Source organism: Polyodon spathula, chromosome 37, assembly GCF_017654505.1.
Source record: "Polyodon spathula isolate WHYD16114869_AA chromosome 37, ASM1765450v1, whole genome shotgun sequence".
NCBI classification, from domain to species: Eukaryota; Metazoa; Chordata; class Actinopteri; order Acipenseriformes; family Polyodontidae; genus Polyodon; species Polyodon spathula.
The window spans coordinates 3870044-3896474 of NC_054570.1; the positions used below are offsets into that span (position 1 = coordinate 3870044).

The window sequence follows — 26431 nt, forward strand, 5'->3', positions numbered from 1 at the left end:
GTCTTTTAAAATGGCCTGGCTTGCTCTGGTGTTCTTTTAAGAAAGAGAATTCAGATTGAAGGAGAGTCGTGCTTTTATTTCAACGACCGTCTTCCTAGTGAAAGTGAAAGTAATAAAGTCTTATCTATAGCCTTGTGTACTTTCACAGCAGATGCGGAGAAAAGAGAACAGCAGACAAAGCAGAGCGGAGTTCGCTTCCCTTTCTTCTTCTTATACCCTGCAGAGCAAAAACAGGTAACTTCGCTTTTATGTGAAATCTTAGCTCTGTGTAAATGCTGGCATTTGTAATGTTTCTGGATACCGGTACTATGTTCCTAACTCTTGCAGACTCCTTACATAAAGACACATGCATTTACATACATTTGCACAGTATTTGAAAGTTTCCCATGCTTTCCCAATGGTTTGCAAAATGTTTTATTTATTTATTTATTTATAAATATACTTTAACGTACCTGTCTGTGCTTTACAGCGCTCACTTATGCGTCACCACGCGTTACTATGTATTTGCTTTTTGCTCGGGGTCCGAGGGAAGCAGAAAACGTTTGTCAGTTAATTTCTGTAAATCAGTGTTTCTAAGACTTGAATGTAGTTTTGTGTGCAGGAAGCAGCTATGGCCAGCAATAGAGCGACAATGCCAGCCCCTGTGTGTCTGATAGAGAACAGCTCCACTGGACAGCTTCGTGTGAACCAGCAGGCGCTGGAGATCCTGTCCCAGATTGACCAGCCGGTGGTGGTGGTGGCTATCGTGGGCTTGTATCGCACAGGCAAATCCTACCTCATGAACAAGCTGGCTGGGAAGAGATCGGGTAAGAAGGGCTGTCTCTGTCTGCACCTGTTTTCATTAATTCCAATCAGAGCGAACTTACAGACAGACAGGCTCTGAGACTTTAAAGTGTGTTGCTGTAATGATCACTATGGATGCGACATCCCCAGACTGCACAGCACAGATTAAAACAGTGAAGTGGTTGATTGAAGTACAATTAAGACGAGAATGACTCCTTGTACAGTATTATATTATTTGATTGAAAGTCTCAAAGCACACACGCGTTAGAAGAGATTAACACTAGACATGTTAAAATAGTCACTAAGTTAGAACAGTATCTCTCAACGGGGACTTTATCTGAAGCCAAAGGAGCTTCAAAGCAAAAAAGGACTTCCGTCCACTAACGTTTCCCAGGTATCTCTTTCGGGTGGACGTTATCTAAACCAGGGGGGGTGGGGGGGGGGTCAAGGGGGGGGGGGGGGGGGGGGGGGGGGCGTTTTAAGCTAAAAAAAAAAAAAAAAAAAAAGGGCGGGGGGGGGGGGGGGGGGGGGGGGTGGGGGGTTGTGTTTTCAATTAAGAAAATGTTATCTTCAAAATGTTGTACCCCCACTAATACTTTTACAACCTGTTAACATTAAGGAAAATGTTATTTCAAAATGTTGATTAACTACTTACTCACATCAAGTCAGAAATGTCACTGCCATTTGTGCTATCCGGGTTGTCCTGCAAATGTAATCTGGTCCAGTCAGAACGAAGCAGCCGTCCCATTTATGTCTGTTGCCATGTTACGCTACACCTCTGAATGTCACCGTTTATTCTTAGTGGTGTGCATTTGAGATTTTTGGAATCGGTTCTGAACCGGGTAGTTCGATTTATTTTCTCTAGCAAGGGCGCGATGACTAAGCTCAGCTGATTCTTATGTAGCGTTGCACCGTTCTGGACCATAGTTAGGCAGTCGGTCACATTGCCTTCCCACTGGGAGTGGGGCACACCTCACACGATGTTCAGGGAGGGAATGGAATCTCCTGGAAGCGTGTCTCAAAGAAGCATCCCTCCCCTGCTGTATGTATACCGCATCAAGCAGGGAGACCATGTGCTAAAAAGCATGTTTGTGTTCTTCTGTTAGTTCTAACTCCCCTCAGATTCCACTGCTCTACCCGTCCTCCATCCTGTACACTTCTTGATCAGTCCTAACAGCAAACCAAAAACAGATGTTGCCTTAGCAACCTGCTGCAGTGGAGGTGTGCAGGGAGAATAAATGAAGAGAAACAGGCAGTTCAAAGCAGTAAAAACCGCTAAAAAAAAGCTCAGTTAGGCAAAACCAACAACACAACACGAGCTGCTGCCTTCTTATACACTGTGAAAGGCATCTGTAAGCTATAATAAAGCTGGCCTGGCTGTGATCAAAGTGCTGAAATGGTTTTCCTGGGCTGTGCTGGCATTCTGTAATTCCCCTTTGTTTTGCAGGATTCTCCCTGGGGTCGACCGTACAGCCCCACACTAAAGGCATCTGGATGTGGTGTGTCCCTCACCCATGTAAACCCGGCCACACCCTCGTGCTGCTCGATACGGAGGGGCTGGGAGACGTGGAGAAGGTACAGCGTCTCCAGATTTCACATTTTCAGTTAAAATAAAAAAGTCTACTCTTTATGATTTGTATATTGTAGATTTCCATGTGTTCCATGTGTATTGTAGATTTCCATGGTGTTTTATATATCACTATGCCAAAAGCTAAAAAAAAAAAAAGGCATAGCAATTTTATGTTATTCCACAAGAGTGTGTAAAATGCACTTTATCTGGTAGAAAAATTCCACCCCATTCTCCTACTATATGTACTAAGGTGAAGTGGCCTTAATTAGTATGTAAGGTAATAAAATAGAGGCAAATAACCTGTAAAGTAAGTAAATACATACACACACGACTTTGTTTAGCTGATTGTAAACAGAATTAGGAAATGCTTGTTCATATTGCTTAAAACTCAAACTTTTACTAATGCATGTTTTATTTAAGAGCAGAGAAGAGTTGTTTACTTTTGGCATGGGGTAAATGAACTCCATATAGCAATATCATTCCAATGTTATTTTAATACCAAATGCGTGTTATCAGATTTAACTGTGGAGGTCACATGCTGCATCAGTCACCTTCCAATGCTGTCACTAGAAAACAGTTTGAATACGGTAAAGAATTTGTTTAAAAAAACCACTTTGAGAATAAGTAGGCTATCCCACTGCAGTCGCTTGTGTCTGCTAATTATTTTTTTTAAGTTGTGTTCTGTGTCGTTGACAGTTTCCTTCTGTGATAAGGTATACAAAGATCTACGCGGAGAGCTGTGATTCCAGTCGACAGTAACATTTATTGTAGAAGCCAGAATGGTTGCTAACCAGAACAAACTCTACCTCATCTTGTGCTGGCTGCAAGTCACGGGTCATGACCCCTTGCAGGGTGACTCAGGGATCGTCTCAGAATGATTGTTTGACTATGGCCACTTCAGTATGGAGAGTCTCATAGCCTAACACCTTCAAAGCCATAATCAAAATGCAGTATAATCAATTCACAAAAAGACATTCCTCAGACACTTTGCTAAGGCTGCAAATATCATTGCTTGTGTTTAGAAGCACATTTGCAAAACGCCAGTCATGATGGTGATTGACAGCAAGGTAGAAGTGGATGCAATGTTCCAGCGTGAGGCTGGGTGAGGAAGCGAAGGGGGACTGAGTCTTGTTTAGTACGGGACGTAGAATTAAAACGTGTTCATATGAAAATGGGCTTTTCCTTCACTTTGTGCACAGCAACACAAACATGGCGTTAACCATTGTATAGCGTGATTAGAGGGCAGAACAACAGGAACAGGACCGTAATTGATCTAAACCCAAAACTGGTCTAGTGACTCACCCTTTGTATGCATTACATATATAGAGATATTTTGTAATATGTATTCTGTATGAGTTCATACAAGGTAGAATCCTATACTGTAAAGTACATTGGTCCCTATTCCAAAATAAAGTTTGATATTGATAAATCTGTCATAGGCTTGATTCCTTATCAAATAAATGTGCATTTTGTTCTGTATTCCCAGGGAGATCAGAAGAATGATAACTGGATCTTCACGCTGGCTGTGCTGCTCAGCAGCACCTTGGTGTACAACAGCATGGGCCCCATCACCGACAGCTCAGTGCAGAATCTGCTGTATCCAAACAAACCACACCCCTTGAATCTGTACTCCAAACAAACCACACCCCTTGAATCTGTACTCCAAACAAACCACACCCCTTCAATCTGTACTCAAGACAAACCACACCCCTTCAATCTGTACTCCAAACAAACCACACCCCTTTAACTTGTACTCCAAACAAACCACACCCCTTCAATCTGTACTCCAAACAAACCACACCCCTTCAATTTTTGTACACTTCTCAGAGCTTGCTGGTAGGTTTCTCTTTGACACCTGTGTGTAGCTGTGTGACTGAGGGAACATCAGTGTTTCTCTTTGACACCTGTGTGTAGCTGTTTGGCAGAGCTGAAGAAACATCAGTGTTTCTCCTTGACACCTGTGTGTAGCTGTATGAAGGAGCTGGAGGAACATCTGAAAGTAAGAGCAGGAGATGGCAGCCTGGACATCTTGAAAGTGTTTCTTCGTTTCTTCCCCTCTTTCGTTTGGACGGTGCGAGATTTCACTCTGAATGTGTGTGTCGATGGGAAACCCATCACAGCCGATGAATACCTCAGTAACTGGTTGAGGGTGAAAACAGGTACAGTCCTTTTTTAAGTTCGTTGCATAGGAGATGTACTACGATAGTGATAATTGAAACGTTTTGACGTGATCAGAAATCTGCCTAAAATCTAATGTTGACACGGATAGATGGACACAGAAGTGAACAGTGTAAGTGTATTTATTTTGTCTTTTCTATTACGTGTGTTCTTGTACACATTGTAGAGCTTCATTTTAAACTCTTGGTGTGCTTCTTAGTAAGGAGGAGTTACTAACACTATTATACTTTAAACATCTAGGAAGCAAACAGAGTGAAAGACAGCTAGCTGCAGTGTGACAGGGGATATGAAAAATGCATCCAGAATTAGAAAACAAAACTCAGCTAATTCAATGACAAACATTTAATCAATTTGACAAGACCTGCTTCCCAAGACATCTGGCATAGAATCGTTATAGCGTATTTTAGTATTTCTTCCCCTTTGCAGATCATCAGAGCATGTGATTGATATAAACATTATTTTGTTCAGGACTATTTTGTAAACCCCCATTTTGATTAAATAAACGAATCTGGGATTCATGAGAAATTTTAAGCTGTGAGGAAAGGGTTTGTGTTAATAGGACCTTTTGAAATGACAATACACTAATAACAACTTTATAAAACATTTGAAAAAGCTTCATAAGGTGCAAGATTGCTCTAAATGTAAACTGTGTAGTTTGTAGCTGTCTCTTGTGAAGAGCTCTCTTATGGGATGAAGCTGTATGTGGATACTGTGTTGGGCAGAAGCACTGAGAATGCATTCTACTCCATGTGTTGTAGGTCATGGTGACTGATGCTTGTAATGTGGTGTGATCTCCTTGGTCAGGAATAGGTAACCTTGCATTTCCTGTTAACAGGTGCTTCAGATGCAGTCCAGGCCTATAACTTGTCCTGCAGGTGCATCCAGAACTACTTTCCCAGTCGGAAGTGCTTTGTGTTTAAGAAGCCCACCTCCACAGGGATGCTGGAGAGGATTGAGGAACTCACTGACAAAGATTTGGATCCAGCATTCGTAGAACAGACCAAGAACTTCTGTTCTCATATCTTCAACAACACTGAAACCAAGACTATGATCGAGGGTTCCACTGTCACTGGCAGATGTGAGTGCATGAAAACATCTACACTATATAACATTACTGAACACATCTACACTAACATTACTGAACGCATCTACACTAACATTACTGAACACATCTACACTAACATTACTGAACACATCTACACTAACATTACTGAACATATCTACACTAACAATACTGAACACATCTACACTAAAACATTACTGAACACATCTACACTAACATTACTGAACACATCTACACTATAACATTACTGAACACATCTACACTAACATTACTGAACACATCTACACTAACAATACTGAACACATCTACAATGACAATACTGAACACATCTACACTAACATTACTGAACACATCTACACTAACATTACTGAACACATCTACACTAACATTACTGAACACATCTACACTAAAACATTACTGAACACATCTACACTAACATTACTGAACACATCTACACTAACATTACTGAACACATCTACACTAACAATACTGAACACAACTACACTAACATTACTGAACACATCTACACTAACATTACTGAACACATCTACACTAAAACATTACTGAACACATCTACACTAACATTACTGAACACATCTACACTATAACATTACTGAACACATCTACACTAACATTAATGAACACATCTACACTAACATTACTGAACACATCTACACTAACATTACTGAACACATCTACACTAACATTACTGAACACATCTACACTAACATTACTGAACACATCTACACTAAAACATTACTGAACACATCTACACTAACATTACTGAACACATCTACACTGACATTACTGAACACATCTACACTAACATTACTGAACACATCTACACTAAACATTACTGAACACATCTACACTAACATTACTGAACACATCTACACTAACATTACTGAACACATCTACACTGACATTACTGAACACATCTACACTAACATTACTGAACACATCTACACTAACATTACTGAACACATCTACACTAACATTACTGAACACATCTACACTAACATTACTGAACACATCTACACTGACATTACTGAACACATCTACACTGAACATTACTGAACACATCTACACTAACATTACTGAACACATCTACACTAACATTACTGAACACATCTACACTGACATTACTGAACACATCTACACTAACATTACTGAACACATCTACACTATACATTACTGAACACATCTACACTAACATTACTGAACACATCTACACTAACATTACTGAACACATCTACACTAACATTACTGAACACATCTACACTAACATTACTGAACACATCTACACTATAACATTACTGAACACATCTACACTAACATTACTGAACACATCTACACTATAACATTACTGAACACATCTACACTAACATTACTGAACACATCTACACTAACATTACTGAACACATCTACACTAACATTACTGAACACATCTACACTAACATTACTGAACACATCTACACTAACATTACTGAACACATCTACACTGACATTACTGAACACATCTACACTAACATTACTGAACACATCTACACTAACATTACTGAACACATCTACACTAACATTACTGAACACATCTACACTATAACATTACTGAACACATCTACACTATAACATTACTGAACACATCTACACTAACATTACTGAACACATCTACACTAACATTACTGAACACATCTACACTATAACATTACTGAACACATCTACACTAACATTACTGAACACATCTACACTAACATTACTGAACACATCTACACTAACATTACTGAACACATCTACACTATAACATTACTGAACACATCTACACTAACATTACTGAACACATCTACACTAACATTACTGAACACATCTACACTATAACATTACTGAACACATCTACACTAACATTACTGAACACATCTACACTAACATTACTGAACACATCTACACTAACATTACTGAACACATCTACACTAACATTACTGAACACATCTACACTAACATTACTGAACACATCTACACTAACATTACTGAACACATCTACACTAACATTACTGAACACATCTACACTAACAATACTGAACACATCTACACTAACATTACTGAACACATCTACACTATAACATTACTGAACACATCTACACTAACATTACTGAACACATCTACACTAAAACATTACTGAACACATCTACACTAACATTACTGAACACATCTACACTGACATTACTGAACACATCTACACTGACATTACTGAACACATCTACACTGACATTACTGAACACATCTACACTAACATTACTGAACACATCTACACTAACATTACTGAACACATCTACACTATACATTACTGAACACATCTACACTAACATTACTGAACACATCTACACTAACATTACTAAACACATCTACACTAACATTACTGAACACATCTACACTAACATTACTGAACACATCTACACTAACATTACTGAACACATCTACACTAACATTACTGAACACATCTACACTATACATTACTGAACACATCTACACTAACATTACTGAACACATCTACACTAACATTACTGAACACATCTACACTGACATTACTGAACACATCTACACTTTACTGAACACATCTACACTGACATTACTGAACACATCTACACTAACATTACTGAACACATCTACACTAACATTACTGAACACATCTACACTAACATTACTGAACACATCTACACTAACATTACTGAACACATCTACACTAACATTACTGAACACATCTACACTATACATTACTGAACACATCTACACTAACATTACTGAACACATCTACACTGACATTACTGAACACATCTACACTGACATTACTGAACACATCTACACTGACATTACTGAACACATCTACACTGACATTACTGAACACATCTACACTGACATTACTGAACACATCTACACTGACATTACTGAACACATCTACACTGAACATTACTGAACACATCTACACTGACATTACTGAACACATCTACACTAACATTACTGAACACATCTACACTGACATTACTGAACACATCTACACTAACATTACTGAACACATCTACACTAACATTACTGAACACATCTACACTAACATTACTGAACACATCTACACTAACATTACTGAACACATCTACACTATACATTACTGAACACATCTACACTGACATTACTGAACACATCTACACTAACATTACTGAACACATCTACACTATACATTACTGAACACATCTACACTATAACATTACTGAACACATCTACACTGACATTACTGAACACATCTACACTAACATTACTGAACACATCTACACTAACATTACTGAACACATCTACACTGACATTACTGAACACATCTACACTAACATTACTGAACACATCTACACTGACATTACTGAACACATCTACACTGACATTACTGAACACATCTACACTGACATTACTGAACACATCTACACTGACATTACTGAACACATCTACACTGACATTACTGAACACATCTACACTGACATTACTGAACACATCTACACTGACATTACTGAACACATCTACACTAACATTACTGAACACATCTACACTATACATTACTGAACACATCTACACTAACATTACTGAACACATCTACACTAACATTACTGAACACATCTACACTAACATTACTGAACACATCTACACTAACATTACTGAACACATCTACACTATAACATTACTGAACACATCTACACTAACAATACTGAACACATCTACACTAACAATACTGAACACATCTACACTAACAATACTGAACACATCTACACTAACGTTACTGAACACATCTACACTATAACATTACTGAACACATCTACACTATAACATTACTGAACACATCTACACTAACATTACTGAACACATCTACACTAACATTACTGAACACATCTACACTGACATTACTGAACACATCTACACTGACATTACTGAACACATCTACACTAACATTACTGAACACATCTACACTAACATTATTGATCACGTAGTTGTTGTTTTCATGGTTAATGTGTTATCATTGTGAAGATGTGCTCTGACCCCAGATCTCACTGGTTTTCTTTTAATGCACTCGTTTCTTGGAAATGCTTAGACTTTCACTTTCTAGATGAGTCACAATCTGTAAAACGGACACACCCACTGCAGCAGATCTGTGCAGAGCAGATGTGCTTCAGACAGTCAACCTGGGAAAGAACTGCATGCTTTGAGACAGGACTGTGCAGCTTTACTTCATAACTATTCTTTAAACAAAGCAAAGCACCTGTAGTCTTTTTTACAAAAGCAAATTGTAATGAATCTTGCTATTTCAAGCGCTAATCCTCCTGTAGTGCAAGAAAATGTGTTGATGTGAAGCATTTATTTGAGTTGAAGTCATCTCTTTGCTCAGTTCTCTCCCTCTGTTTGCTCCTCTTCCATACCTCTTTGGAATGAACAGAAACAGTGTGTGCTTTGTGTGTTTCAGTGCTGGGGAGACTGACAGAGATATATGTGGAGACCATTGGCAGTGGGCAGACCCTTTGTCTGGATAATGCTGTTCTGGTCGTGTCTCTCCTTGAGAACTCGGCCGCAGTGCAGAGTGCCCTCACTCACTACAAGGAGCAGATGAAAGAGAGAGTCTCCTTTCCTAGTCACACCCAGAAGGAGCTTTCTGATTTGCATGACCAGTGTGAGTCCGCAGCTATACGGATCTTTCTGGAGCGCTCTTTCAAGGATGAGGGTCAGCAACACGAGTTGGAGCTCATGGTATGGACTGTGAACTTTCGTGGCTATGAAATACACTTTACACCAGCGATACTCAACTCTGGCCCTAGAGATCCAGTCCAGGTTTTACTCCAAGCAAGTTCTAATGTAGTTCATTGAAGCTGCCAAGAAGCAATTAACTAATTTAGGAGCTGGTTGGACTAAAGATCAGGACTGGAATAGATCTCAAGGGCCAAAGTTGAATACCACTGCTTTACACTGTAGGACTGAGTGAAGTCATGCACATGTACTGTCCCCAAACTCCTGGCTTGTTTATTGTCACTTTAAAGGACTGATCCAAGTGGAAAGATTTTTACCTCTCTGATTCAGGTTGCATCGAGACAATAACTCCCATGCGTTCTGAAACTAACCTTCCCTGAGGGTTTTGCATTAGCAGAAACTGAGTGTTACTCAACATCACAAAGCAGAAATCAGCTTGTCCTGCTGGTCAGATAATCCCACTCACAAGCAGAACAAAGTATCTCCGGTTAGGGGTGTCGTGTGTGACAGGCTCCCTGTTTCAGATTCAGAAACACTTTCACATCTGTAATTGAGCTATTAAATAATGCCTTCTTACAACAAAGATTATTATTTAAATACATTCCTATTTTATTTTGTTCTTCGTGTGCCTTTTTAGAATATGTTTGTTTGCATCCCCAGAGGCTCCTGCAAGAGGAATTGGAATCAATCTGTACAAGAAAGAGTTTTCCGAGTGACCAGGAGCACGTTACAGACATTCTTGTGAAGCAGCCTGAGGTACAGCAGCACACCACACAAAGTGCAGGACGCTTGTTTCTGCAGACCAGCCATCAGTACTGGGGCAGGCTGTTGGAAATAAACACATGAATCTTTGAGTCACGTGAAGATGCCACCTGCACTTTATACTTACAATATATTTTGTTACTGCAGTTTTGCATTCTCTTCTGTAGTTGTGCTTGGTTTGGATGTTTGCAGTATAGCTTGAGAGACTCTGATATTAATTCTAACACATCTATTGCCATTAACCAGAAATGAAGGATGTTGACTTTTCAATAGACTCTTACTGACTGTATAAATGAGTGTGTTCTGTGTCGGGTGTCACTTTCCATCTATGCAGAAATGGAAGCTGAAGGATTATGAATCAGCCAGCCATTCCACAGTGAGGCACAGGAGTGACCAGCCAGCCAGCCATTCCACAGTGCCGCACAGGAGTGGACAGTCAGCCAGCCATTCCACAGTGCCGCACAGGAGTGGACAGTCAGCCAGCCATTCCACAGTGCCGCACAGGAGTGGACAGTCAGCCAGCCATTCCACAGTGCCGCACAGGAGTGGACAGTCAGCCAGCCATTCCACAGTGCCGCACAGGAGTGGACAGTGGACAGTGAGTGAATGTGCTGTGTTGTACTGTGTGTGAATGTTCTATGTTATACTGTGTGTGGAGGTGCTGTGTTATACTGTGTGAATGTGCTGTGTTATACTGTGTGTGAATGTGTTGTGTTATACTGTGTGTGAATGTGTTGTGTTATACTGTGTGTGAATGTGCTGTGTTATACTGTGTGTGAATGTGTTGTGTTATACTGTGTGTGAATGTGTTGTGTTATACTGTGTGAATGTGCTGTGTTATACTGTGTGTGAATGTGTTGTGTTATACTGTGTGTGAATGTGTTGTGTTATACTGTGTGTGAATGTGTTGTGTTATACTGTGTGTGAATGTGCTGTGTTATACTGTGTGTGAATGTGTTGTGTTATACTGTGTGAATGTGTTGTGTTATACTGTGTGTGAATGTGTTGTGTTATACTGTGTGTGAATGTGCTGTGTTATACTGTGTGTGAATGTGCTGTGTTATACTGTGTGTGAATGTGTTGTGTTATACTGTGTGTGAATGTGTTGTGTTATACTGTGTGTGAATGTGTTGTGTTATACTGTGTGTGAATGTGCTGTGTTATACTGTGAGTGAATGTGCTGTGTTATACTGTGAGTGAATGTGTTGTGTTATACTGTGTGTGAATGTGCTGTGTTATACTGTGTGTGAATGTGCTGTGTTATACTGTGTGTGAATGTGTTGTGTTATACTGTGTGTGAATGTGCTGTGTTATACTGTGTGTGAATGTGTTGTGTTATACTGTGTGTGAATGTGCTGTGTTATACTGTGAGTGAATGTGCTGTGTTATACTGTGTGTGAATGTGCTGTGTTATACTGTGTGTGAATGTGCTGTGTTATACTGTGTGTGAATGTGCTGTGTTATACTGTGTGTGAATGTGTTGTGTTATACTGTGTGTGAATGTGCTGTGTTATACTGTGTGTGAATGTGTTGTGTTATACTGTGTGTGAATGTGTTGTGTTATACTGTGTGTGAATGTGCTGTGTTATACTGTGTGTGAATGTGTTGTGTTATACTGTGTGTGAATGTGTTGTGTTATACTGTGTGTGAATGTGTTGTGTTATACTGTGTGTGAATGTGTTGTGTTATACTGTGTGTGAATGTGTTGTGTTATACTGTGAGTGAATGTGCTGTGTTATACTGTGTGTGAATGTGTTGTGTTATACTGTGAGTGAATGTGCTGTGTTATACTGTGTGTGAATGTGTTGTGTTATACTGTGTGAATGTGTTGTGTTATACTGTGTGTGAATGTGCTGTGTTATACTGTGTGTGAATGTGCTGTGTTATACTGTGAGTGAATGTGCTGTGTTATACTGTGAGTGAATGTGCTGTGTTATACTGTGAGTGAATGTGCTGTGTTATACTGTGTGTGAATGTGTTGTGTTATACTGTGTGTGAATGTGCTGTGTTATACTGTGTGTGAATGTGTTGTGTTATACTGTGTGAATGTGCTGTGTTATACTGTGTGTGAATGTGCTGTGTTATACTGTGAGTGAATGTGCTGTGTTATACTGTGAGTGAATGTGCTGTGTTATACTGTGTGTGAATGTGTTGTGTTATACTGTGTGTGAATGTGTTGTGTTATACTGTGTGTGAATGTGCTGTGTTATACTGTGTGTGAATGTGCTGTGTTATACTGTGTGTGAATGTGTTGTGTTATACTGTGAGTGAATGTGCTGTGTTATACTGTGTGTGAATGTGTTGTGTTATACTGTGTGTGAATGTGTTGTGTTATACTGTGTGTGAATGTGTTGTGTTATACTGTGTGTGAATGTGTTGTGTTATACTGTGTGTGAATGTGCTGTGTTATACTGTGTGTGAATGTGCTGTGTTATACTGTGTGTGAATGTGTTGTGTTATACTGTGTGTGAATGTGTTGTGTTATACTGTGTGTGAATGTGTTGTGTTATACTGTGTGTGAATGTGTTGTGTTATACTGTGTGTGAATGTGTTGTGTTATACTGTGTGTGAATGTGCTGTGTTATACTGTGTGTGGAGGTGCTGTGTTATACTGTGTGAATGTGCTGTGTTATACTGTGTGAATGTGCTGTGTTATACTGTGTGTGAATGTGTGTGTGTTATACTGTGTGTGAATGTGTTGTGTTATACTGTGTGTGAATGTGTTGTGTTATACTGTGTGTGAATGTGTTGTGTTATACTGTGTGTGAATGTGTTGTGTTATACTGTGTGTGAATGTGTTGTGTTATACTGTGTGTGAATGTGTTGTGTTATACTGTGTGTGAATGTGCTGTGTTATACTGTGTGTGAATGTGTTGTGTTATACTGTGTGTGAATGTGTTGTGTTATACTGTGTGAATGTGCTGTGTTATACTGTGTGAATGTGCTGTGTTATACTGTGTGTGAATGTGCTGTGTTATACTGTGTGAATGTGTTGTGTTATACTGTGTGTGAATGTGCTGTGTTATACTGTGTGTGAATGTGTTGTGTTATACTGTGTGTGAATGTGTTGTGTTATACTGTGTGTGAATGTGCTGTGTTATACTGTGTGTGAATGTGCTGTGTTATACTGTGTGTGAATGTTGTGTTATACTGTGTGTGAATGTGTTGTGTTATACTGTGTGTGAATGTGTTGTGTTATACTGTGTGTGAATGTGCTGTGTTATACTGTGTGTGAATGTGCTGTGTTATACTGTGTGTGAATGTGCTGTGTTATACTGTGTGTGAATGTGCTGTGTTATACTGTGTGTGAATGTGCTGTGTTATACTGTGTGTGAATGTGCTGTGTTATACTGTGTGTGAATGTGCTGTGTTATACTGTGTGTGAATGTGCTGTGTTATACTGTGTGTGAATGTGCTGTGTTATACTGTGTGTGAATGTGTTGTGTTATACTGTGTGTGAATGTGTTGTGTTATACTGTGTGTGAATGTGCTGTGTTATACTGTGTGTGAATGTGCTGTGTTATACTGTGTGTGAATGTGCTGTGTTATACTGTGTGTGAATGTGTTGTGTTATACTGTGTGTGAATGTGTTGTGTTATACTGTGTGTGAATGTGTTGTGTTATACTGTGTGTGAATGTGCTGTGTTATACTGTGTGTGAATGTGCTGTGTTATACTGTGTGTGAATGTGTGTTATACTGTGTGTGAATGTGTTGTGTTATACTGTGTGTGAATGTGTTGTGTTATACTGTGTGTGAATGTGTTGTGTTATACTGTGTGTGAATGTGTTGTGTTATACTGTGTGTGAATGTGGTGTGTTATACTGTGTGTGGATGTGTTGTGTTATACTGTGTGAATGTGTTGTGTTATACTGTGTGTGAATGTGCTGTGTTATACTGTGAGTGAATGTGCTGTGTTATACTGTGTAATGTGTTGTGTTATACTGTGTGTGAATGTGCTGTGTTATACTGTGTGTGAATGTGCTGTGTTATACTGTGTGAATGTGTATACTGTGTGTGAATGTGTTGTGTTATACTGTGTGTGAATGTGTTGTGTTATACTGTGTGTGAATGTGTTGTGTTATACTGTGTGTGAATGTGTTGTGTTATACTGTGTGTGAATGTGTTGTGTTATACTGTGTGTGAATGTGTTGTGTTATACTGTGTGTGAATGTGCTGTGTTATACTGTGTGTGAATGTGTTGTGTTATACTGTGTGTGAATGTGTTGTGTTATACTGTGTGTGAATGTGTTGTGTTATACTGTGTGTGAATGTGCTGTGTTATACTGTGTGTGAATGTGTTGTGTTATACTGTGTGTGAATGTGTTGTGTTATACTGTGTGTGAATGTGAATGTGTTGTGTTATACTGTGTGTGAATGTGTTGTGTTATACTGTGTGTGAATGTGTTGTGTTATACTGTGTGTGAATGTGCTGTGTTATACTGTGTGTGATGTGTTGTGTTATACTGTGTGTGAATGTGTTGTGTTATACTGTGTGTGAATGTGTTGTGTTATACTGTGTGTGAATGTGCTGTGTTATACTGTGTGTGAATGTGCTGTGTTATACTGTGAGTGAATGTGCTGTGTTATACTGTGAGTGAATGTGCTGTGTTATACTGTGTGTGAATGTGCTGTGTTATACTGTGTGTGAATGTGCTGTGTTATACTGTGAGTGTGAGTAATGTGCTGTGTTATACTGTGTGTGAATGTGCTGTGTTATACTGTGAATGTGCTGTGTTATACTGTGAATGTGCTGTGTTATACTGTGAGTGAATGTGCTGTGTTATACTGTGTGTGAATGTGCTGTGTTATACTGTGTGTGAATGTGTTGTGTTATACTGTGTGTGAATGTGTTGTGTTATACTGTGTGTGAATGTGTTGTGTTATACTGTGTGTGAATGTGTTGTGTTATACTGTGTGTGAATGTGTTGTGTTATACTGTGTGTGAATGTGTTGTGTTATACTGTGTGTGAATGTGTTGTGTTATACTGTGTGTGAATGTGTTGTGTTATACTGTGTGTGAATGTGTTGTGTTATACTGTGTGTGAATGTGTTGTGTTATACTGTGTGTGAATGTGCTGTGTTATACTGTGTTGTGCTGTGTTATACTGTACTGTGTGTGAATGTGTACTGTGTTGATATACTGTGTGTGAATGTGTTGTGTTATACTGTGTGTGAATGTGCTGTGTTATACTGTGTGTGAATGTGTTGTGTTATACTGTGTGTGAATGTGCTGTGTTATACTGTGTGTGAATGTGCTGTGTTATACTGTGTGTGAATGTGTTGTGTTATACTGTGTGTGAATGTGCTGTGTTATACTGTGTGTGAATGTGTTGTGTTATACTGTGTGTGAATGTGTTGTGTTATACTGTGTGTGAATGTGCTGTGTTATACTGTGTGTGAATGTGCTGTGTTATACTGTGTGTGAATGTGTTGTGTTATACTGTGTGAATGTGTTGTGTTATACTGTGTGTGAATGTGCTGTGTTATACTGTGTGTGAATGTGTTGTGTTATACTGTGTGTGAATGTGCTGTGTTATACTGTGTGTGAATGTGCTGTGTTATACTGTGTGTGAATGTGCTGTGTTATACTGTGTGTGAATGTGTTGTGTTATACTGTGTGTGAATGTGTTGTGTTATACTGTGTGTGAATGTGTTGTGTTATACTGTGTGTGAATGTGTTGTGTTATACTGTGTGTGAATGTGTTGTGTTATACTGTGTGTGAATGTGCTGTGTTATACTGTGTGTGAATGTGTTGTGTTATACTGTGTGTGAATGTGTTGTGTTATACTGTGTGTGAATGTGTTGTGTTATACTGTGTGTGAATGTGCTGTGTTATACTGTGTGTGAATGTGCTGTGTTATACTGTGTGTGAATGTGCTGTGTTATACTGTGTGTGAATGTGCTGTGTTATACTGTGTGTGAATGTGCTGTGTTATACTGTGTGTGAATGTGTTGTGTTATACTGTGTGTGAATGTGCTGTGTTATACTGTGTGTGTGACAGTGAGTGAAGGCACTTTGTTTTCCCAACTGGAGGACTTGATCACAATTGTGTGATTAGATACTGTGACATTTTTTGTGAGGGACCTTATACTGCTGTTTCTAAGACTTGCATGTGTCTGTGTGCAGGAAACAGCTATAGGTAACAATACAGTGGCAATGCCAGCCCCTGTGTGTCTGATAGAGAACAGCTCCACTGGACAGCTTCAAGGGACCAAGCAGGCGCTGAAAATCCTGTCTCAGATTGACCAGCCGGTGGTGGTGGTGGCTATCGTGGGCTTGTATCGCACAGGCAAATCCTACCTCATGAACAAGCTGGCTGGGAAGAGATCGGGTAAGAAGGGCTGTCTCTGTCTGCATCTGATTTCATTAATTCCAATCAGAGCGAACTTACAGACAGACAGGCCCTGAGACTTTAAAGTGTGTTGCTGTAATGATCACTATGGAGGCCACATCCCCAGAATGTACAGTACAGATTAAAACAGTGAAGTGGTTGAAACAGAAACCTGGACTGTACTTCTGGACCAGGGTTGAAAAGCACTGCATTAGTACAGTTACAATAGCACAGTACAGCTGTGCATCACTACAGGGTGTTTTCTTACTCGTCAATGACCTGATACAGTGTTTGTAACTGCCGAGTGCATTGCCCTTCCATGAGTGTATGTAGATAATTACTTGTGTTATAATGAAGCTCCTGCAGTAACGGGGAGAGTTACCTGCCCATTCCTAATTTATTATAAAATCTGCTTTCCATTATGGCACATTAAAACTGGATGCATATTGCAAGTAATAAAGCAGGCCTGGCTGTGATCAAAGTGCTGAAAGGGTTTGCCTGGGCTGTGCTGGCATTCTGTAATTCCTCTTTGTTTTGCAGGATTCTCCCTGGGGTCGACCATACAGTCCCACACTAAAGGCATCTGGATGTGGTGTGTCCCTCACCCATGTAAACCCGGCCACACCCTCGTGCTGCTCGATACGGAGGGGCTGGGAGACGTGGAGAAGGTACAGCGTCTCCAGATTTCACATTTTCAGTTAAAATAAAAAAGTCTACTCTTTATGATTTGTATATTGTAGATTTCCTAGTTTAATGTACAGTAATTATTTCTGAATTCCCAGGGAGATCAGAAGAATGATAACTGGATCTTCACGCTGGCTGTGCTGCTCAGCAGCACCTTGGTGTACAACAGCATGGGCACCATCACCGACAGCTCAGTGCAGAACCTGCAGCATCCAGACATTCCACAACCCAATGTATGAATGTATGAGTGTAGTGCTGGCTGCTGTCTGGACTGTGCTGGGAAGTGATAGAGTTTCCCCTCACAGCTCTGTGCTCATTTAAACCTCCAGTACAAACTTCAGGATAATTCAAATACTTCTTAGACTTGTGCAGAATCAGTGCTGTCCTGGCCATCTATAGCTACCCTACCTATTGACAGTGTTATGATAGGTCCCTGATACAAAGTTTCTTATATCATTACATTTTTTTTTTTTTTTGGAGCTTATCCTTTTATGCTGTGCACTGTCGGTAGGGTGTACGCTGTGCACTGTGAGTAGGGTGTATGCTTGTATGCTGTGCACTGTCAGTAGGGTGCATGCTGTGCACTGTCAGTAGGGTACCTGTGTATGCTGTGCACACTGTCAGTAGGGTGCATGCTGTGCACTGTCAGTAGGGTGCATGCTGTGCACTGTCAGTAGGGTGCATGCTGTGCACTGTCAGTAGGGTGCATGCTGTGCACTGTCTGTCAGTAGGGTGCTGTGCACTGTCAGTAGGGTGCATGCTGTGCACTGTCAGTAGGGTGTATGCTTGTGCTGTGCACTGTCAGTAGGGTGCATGCTGTGCACTGTCAGTAGGGTGCATGCTGTGCACTGTGCAGTAGGGTGTATGCTGTGCACTGTCAGTAGGGTGCATGCTGTGCACTGTCAGTAGGGTACATGCTGTGCACTGTCAGTGGGTGCATGCTGTGCACTGTCCCCTCAGGGTGCTCATTTGTGCCTCCAGTCAGTAGGGTGCATGCTGTGCACTGTCTCTAGGGTACATGCTGTGCACTGTCAGTAGGGTGCATGCTGTGCACTGTCAGTAGGGTACATGCTGTGCACTGTCAGTAGGGTGCATGCTGTGCACTGTCAGTAGGGTACATGCTGTGCACTGTCAGTAGGGTGCATGCTGTGCACTGTCAGTAGGGTGCATGCTGTGCACTGTCAGTAGGGTGCATGCTGTGCACTGTCAGTAGGGTACATGCTGTGCACTGTCAGTAGGGTGCATGCTGTGCACTGTCAGTAGGGTACATGCTGTGCACTGTCGGTAGGGTGTACGCTGTGCACTGTGAGTAGGGTGTATGCTTGTATGCTGTGCACTGTCAGTAGGGTGCATGCTGTGCACTGTCAGTAGGGTACATGCTGTGCACTGTCAGTAGGGTGCATGCTGTGCACTGTGAGTAGGGTGTATGCTGCGCACTGTCAGTAGGGTGCATGCTGTGCACTGTCAGTAGGGTGTATCCTTAACCTTTGCCTATAGCTATGTGACTGAGCTGACAGAACATCTGGAAGTTAAGGCAGGAGATGGGAATCTGGATATCTCATCAGAATTCGCTCGTTTCTTCCCCTCCTTCGTCTGGACGGTGCGAGATTTCTCTCTGGACCTAATTCATGATGGGAAGCCTATCACAGCCGATGAATACCTGAATATTTCCTTGAAGCTAAAAACAGGTAAATTGTCACAGAAATATTGATACAGTTTCTTTTTTCCTAAACATATGTTGATACAAATTATTTTTTGACCTACCCATTTCCAAGTCCAAATCCTGGGTGGCAGGGGGCAGGTACGGGGCAGGTAGGGGGTCAGCTTGCATGACAAGTGTTTATTTCTCATTTAACAGGTTCATCCAGGGACGTTAAGACCTATAACTTGCCACGTGAGTGCATCCGAAATTACTTCCCCAGTAGGAAGTGTTTTGTGTTCAAACGTCCCACCTCCGATGACAAGATGAAGATAATTGAGGAGCTGACTGATAGCGACTTGGAACCAGCATTTGTAGAACAGACCAAGAACTTCTGTGCCCACATCTTCAACAACACTGAAAACAAAACAATGAAAGGAGGATTCACAGTCACTGGCAGATGTGAGTGCATGAAAACATCTCAAATCCACCCACACACTGTCTCCCCCACACACGGCTACAACATCACTGTCTCCCTCACACACTACTACAGCATCACTGTCTCCATCACACTGCTACAGCATCACTGTCTCCATCACACTGCTACAGCATCACTGTCTCCCCCACACACTGCTACAGCATCACTGTCTCCATCACACTGCTACAGCATCACTGTCTCCATCACACTGCTACAGCATCACTGTCTCCATCACACTGCTACAGCATCACTGTCTCCATCACACTGCTACAGCATCACTGTCTCCATCACACTGCTACAGCATCACTGTCTCCATCACACACTGCTACAGCATCACTGTCTCCCCCACACACTGCTACAGCATCACTGTCTCCATCACACACTGCTACAGCATCACTGTCTCCATCACACTGCTACAGCATCACTGTCTCCCCCACACACTGCTACAGCATCACTGTCTCCATCACACTGCTACAGCATCACTGTCTCCATCACACTGATACAGCATCACTGTCTCCATCACACTGATACAGCATCACTGTCTCCATCACACTGCTACAGCATCACTGTCTCCATCACACTGATACAGCATCACTGTCTCCATCACACTGATACAGCATCACTGTCTCCATCACACACTGCTACAGCATCACTGTCTCCATCACACTGATACAGCATCACTGTCTCCATCACACTGCTACAGCATCACTGTCTCCATCACACTGCTACAGCATCACTGTCTCCATCACACTGATACAGCATCACTGTCTCCATCACACTGATACAGCATCACTGTCTCCATCACACTGATACAGCATCACTGTCTCCATCACACTGATACAGCATCACTGTCTCCATCACACTGCTACAGCATCACTGTCTCCATCACACTGATACAGCATCACTGTCTCCATCACACTGCTACAGCATCACTGTCTCCATCACACTGCTACAGCATCACTGTCTCCATCACACTGCTACAGCATCACTGTCTCCATCACACACTGCTACAGCATCACTGTCTCCATCACACTGCTACAGCATCACTGTCTCCATCACACTGATACAGCATCACTGTCTCCATCACACTGATACAGCATCACTGTCTCCATCACACTGATACAGCATCACTGTCTCCATCACACTGCTACAGCATCACTGTCTCCATCACACTGCTACAGCATCACTGTCTCCATCACACTGCTACAGCATCACTGTCTCCATCACACTGATACAGCATCACTGTCTCCATGACACTGCTACAGCATCACTGTCTCCATCACACTGCTACAGCATCACTGTCTCCATCACACTGCTACAGCATCACTGTCTCCATCACACACTGCTACAGCATCACTGTCTCCATCACACTGCTACAGCATCACTGTCTCCATCACACTGCTACAGCATCACTGTCTCCATCACACACTGCTACAGCATCACTGCCTCCCCCACACACTGCTACAGCATCACTGTCTCCATCACACTGCTACAGCATCACTGTCTCCATCACACTGCTACAGCATCACTGTCTCCATCACACACTGCTACAGCATCACTGTCTCCATCACACTGCTACAGCATCACTGTCTCCATCACACTGCTACAGCATCACTGTCTCCCCCACACACTGCTACAGCATCACTGTCTCCATCACACTGCTACAGCATCACTGTCTCCATCACACACTGCTACAGCATCACTGTCTCCATCACACTGATACAGCATCACTGTCTCCATCACACTGCTACAGCATCACTGTCTCCATCACACTGCTACAGCATCACTGTCTCCATCACACACTGCTACAGCATCACTGTCTCCCACACACTGCTACAGCATCACTGTCTCCCCCACACACTGCTACAGCATCACTGTCTCCATCACACTGCTACAGCATCACTGTCTCCATCACACTGCTACAGCATCACTGTCTCCCCCACACACTGCTACAGCATCACTGTCTCCCCCACACACTGCTACAGCATCACTGTCTCCATCACACTGCTACAGCATCACTGTCTCCCCCACACACTGCTACAGCATCACTGTCTCCATCACACTGCTACAGCATCACTGTCTCCCCCACACACTGCTACAGCATCACTGTCTCCATCACACTGCTACAGCATCACTGTCTCCCCCACACACTGCTACAGCATCACTGTCTCCATCACACTGCTACAGCATCACTCTCTCTCCCACACACTGCTACAGCATCGCTGTCTCCCCCACACACTGCTACAGCATCACTCTCTCTCCCACACGGCTATAACCCAAAGATCAGCAGTTCTTTCCTTTGAGGTCCAGGTTGTCAGGGAGTACCACACCAGTAACAGTTTATGCTAATCTACTTGTAGGTTGAAAAACAAAGAGCTCAATCCATGTTAGGAGAAGACTTCAAACCCATTGTACATATATTGATTATATAAGATAACTAATCTTGTAAAGCGCTTTTTGATGGTGGTCCACTATGAAAGGTGCTATATAGAATAAAGATTGATTGACATCATTACTTCAGACTCCCAGTCACTTATAATTAGTACTCAAAAACGTTTTATCAGCAAAAAAATGTTTTTCATTATTAATAATAAAATGGAGTGGTCAAAAAAAATATAAAGAATAAGTTGCAGTCTTCCAATTTGGCTCATATTTGCTGCTGTATTGGTTCCTACGTGTTTGGTGAAACAGTGTGTGCTTTGTGTGTTCCAGTGCTGGGGAGACTGGTAGAGACGTATTTGGACACCATTACCAGTGGGAAGGTCCCTTGTCTGGATAATGCTGTTCTAGCCCTGTCTCAGATTGAGAACTCGGCCGCAGTGCAGAGTGCCCTCACTCACTACAAGGAGCAGATGAAAGAGAGAGTCTCCTTTCCTAGTCACACCCAGAAGGAGCTTTCTGATCTGCATGGCCTTTGTGAGGACGCAGCTGTACGGATCTTTTTGGAGCGCTCTTTCAAGGATGAGGATCAGCGATACCAGTTAGAGCTCATGGTATGGACTGGGTGCTTTTTTTCATGCAGAGGTCCCAGGTACTGCAGGACTACAACAGCAAATCCCCAACGAGCCCTATTCCCAACATAGTATTATTCATCTATTATAGGGGAGTGTGGTGCCTACAACACTTAATCATTAATATCATTCAACTAAACTGGTTTTATTGCAAACCTGAATCCAATGGCTTGTCCAGTTTTATTTATTCTTTTTTGTTTTTTCCCCAGAAATGTTTGCAGAAGGAGTATGAATCAATCTGTTTAAAGAATAAAGAGGAATCAGAGAAATGTTGCAAGGCACTCATTGCAAGTCTCTCCAGGAATGTAGAAGACAAACTGAGCTCAGGTCTCTACATGGAAATAGGAGGGTACAAGCAGTACAAGAGTGACAAGGAGTGCTTCATCAGGCAATACAAAGACACACCTGGCAAAGGGATTCAGGTAGCACACGACACCAAGGGCAGCCCTAGCTCTGCATCACAGTATCTGCACACAGACTTGTCATTCTTTCCTTAAGCAGAGCGATTGGAACACATGTGCAGAATGCTCTCTGTTATGAACTTGGAATTACTGCACACAATGAATCACTAACCAGGCTTATTTCAGCCCCCCTGCCTTTAAGCCTGGTGCATAAACTAAAGCAATGTGAGGCACAGTCGTGTGCTGCAGACACAGGAGAATATGAATAGTTCAACAGTAAAAGGGGGGAGGAAACAATACTATAGTAGTGACTTTAGAATAAATGCTCATCAGTGCAAGAGCTTTCTTTAAATCTTTAAAATAACATTTTCTATGCAATCATTTCCAGGCAGATGAAGTTCTGAAGGAATATCTGCATGGAAGCGAGACAATGGGTAACATGATTCTTGCTGCTGACAAGTCTCTCAGCAAGCAACAGAAACGTATAGAAGGTGAGGTCCAAATCCAGACTGAAACAGGGTCTTCTCTACCAGCACGGAGCTCCACTCATCTTTACACATGCTGATGAGATGTTACATGTGTTATATGCTGATGAGGTGCCAGTGCTCATGTTACCAGGGCTGATGGTGCCAGTGCTCATGTTACCAGGGCTGATGGTGCCAGTGCTCATTCTACCAGTGATTTAGCAAAGCAGTGGTTCAGACAAGGGACTCGCTTTTTGAACTACATTCAAATCATAAACATCATACATACTAGGCAACTCATTTCTCATTCGTCATTCGATTAACAACATGTCAGCTGGAAAGGGTTTAATATCTTATCTCAATCCATTAGTCCCTGTTGTGTGTCCGAGTTTGCCTCCTCTTCTGAGACGTTGTTCCTTTATTCCTGTCTCCTAGAGGACCAAGCTAGGCGTGACGCTGTGGAGCAGGACAGACGGGCAATGCAGGAAAATCAAAAGCTTCTGCAGCAGCTGCTCTACGACCAGGAGAGATCCTACAAGCAGAACATGGAGCAGCTTCTGCAAAAGATGAAGCAGGACCAACAGCATGCCTCAAAGGAGTATGAGAAAGTGCTACAGGCTAAACTCAGGGTAATCCCACCTTTACATGCATTGGGGGTGTGACAGATATTTACTACAGAGGGTACAATGCGGTCAACGTATATAGAAACAGCTACAGCTGTGGCCAAAAGATTTGCATTGCCTTTGGAATCGATGTTATTTCTGAAAGGAGGATCCGCCTGTAATCTATAAAGAGCCCACTGCCCACGCCTCCTTGTCCTTTTTTTGTTTGGTCCTCCTCCTCCTGCTCCTTTGCCTCCACCTTGCAGCATGCCTTCTGCAGGGTACCTCTTGCTGTCCACTGGCATTAACTGTAGTAAAGATTACATCACAGTTCAGTCAGCCCACGAGAGGCGGGTACAGTCGCCTGAGTGGCGCTTGCCCTGCCACTAGCAATAACTGTCATAATCATTACACCCGAGTCAGGCACCACATGGAGGAGAAGGAGACCAGAGTGCCACTGATCCTGCCACTTGCTAACTGCCATTAATCATTAATCATCACAGTTCAGCCAGTACATGTGGCGGGGGAACGTGTCCCAGAGTGCCCCTTGTCCTGCCCGCTGGTATAGCTGCATCAAGCAATAATCATTAATCTCAGTCAGCCAGCACAAGAGCTCCAATGGACAAGGTCCTTTTGTCAACACAATAAATAATCTCCTTTCTGAAATAGAATGAACTAATGTTGCTTCATAGAGTCGAATGAAACCTGCTGAGTAATGTTACATTAACGTATTGACTACAGACCGCCGCTTTGTCATTTTCCATGTACTTAACTGAAAAATGTGACACTTCAAAATCTAACCTGAAATATTACTGTACTACTATTATGTCTTCCCATGGACTAGGTGATGCCAAACCTTTGTCCGAAGCTGTAGTAGCTGTGAAACAGCTGAGTTACTGGCTGTGGTAATCATGTGAAGAGTCCAGTTAGACGTGTTGTGGCCAGTTCCCAACCCCCTCCTGTCAGCTTCACAGGAACACCAATGCAATGTGTATCCTAAACCACTGGGATCTTTCCAGCCTCGCTAAGTCACTGTGCGTTGCTGGGATAGATGCTTAACAGAAATGGAATCGTAGTTGAAGCTATGGAATGGAGTTTCCTCTTTCGAAATCATTTAAAGGCCCTATTTTTCTGTCGAGGCCCACCCATATAACCTGCTTCCCTTTTTATAGGAGCAGCAGCATCTTCTAGAGAGCGGTTTTCATGAGAAGGCAAAGAAACTGGAGAAAGAAGTCAGGCGCCTGAAAGACAAGAAGGAGGAGACACAATCCAGGTCCACCTTAAGCACTGCCGTGGAAACAGTTGGCAACGTGGCTTCTTTGTTTTTACCAGGAATAGCTGGAAGAGCACTCGGACTTGCCAGTTCTTTTTTTTCACGCTTGTTTTGATTAAATGGGCTTTGATACAAAATGGTGCATTTATCCACATAAAATGTGTATGCAGATATTTTGCACTTCATGAAAAATAAAAATCATGATCTTCATATATATGTTTATGTTCCTGTGTGATTGTTACTCTTTCAATATACTCACCGTACTTAATATTAATCAGTTCAATTCTATTTCACATTCTAAGTGGTGATAAATAGTTTGAAGAAATGATTACGGCATTATTCACATGTTTTAGGTAGACTGCTTGCTAGTCTGACTGCTCTTAACTGAATATGTGCCTCTATCTTATAGATTTTGTATAATG

At 41.7% G+C, this 26431-nt stretch overlaps 2 protein-coding genes across 4 annotated transcripts in view; both read left to right on the forward strand.

Moving 5' to 3' along the window:
• Positions 1–26431, forward strand: part of LOC121304304 (zinc finger protein OZF-like) — a 727904-nt gene that overhangs the window by 147830 nt on the left and 553643 nt on the right. The window lies entirely within an intron of this gene.
• On the forward strand, positions 39–26183 carry LOC121304287 (guanylate-binding protein 1-like). 3 transcript variants are annotated; one of them, XM_041235329.1, is made up of 19 exons: positions 41–234; positions 590–806; positions 2231–2358; positions 3840–3949; positions 4322–4512; positions 5367–5609; positions 10084–10364; positions 11022–11117; positions 11458–11721; positions 17253–17457; positions 17998–18125; positions 18240–18349; positions 19639–19829; positions 20000–20242; positions 22971–23251; positions 23479–23691; positions 24059–24161; positions 24570–24763; positions 25909–26183. In XM_041235329.1, the coding sequence occupies exons 2-19, from the start codon at positions 611–613 to the stop codon at positions 26122–26124; spliced, it is 3393 nt and encodes a 1130-aa protein (XP_041091263.1). In that variant the 5' UTR covers positions 41–234; positions 590–610; the 3' UTR covers positions 26125–26183. The 3 variants fall into 3 exon arrangements, 2 of the variants coding, with proteins under 2 accessions (XP_041091263.1, XP_041091261.1); XM_041235327.1 differs by having other exon boundaries at positions 42–234; positions 602–806; XR_005947935.1 differs by lacking the exon at positions 24059–24161 and having other exon boundaries at positions 39–234; positions 602–806; positions 25909–25997.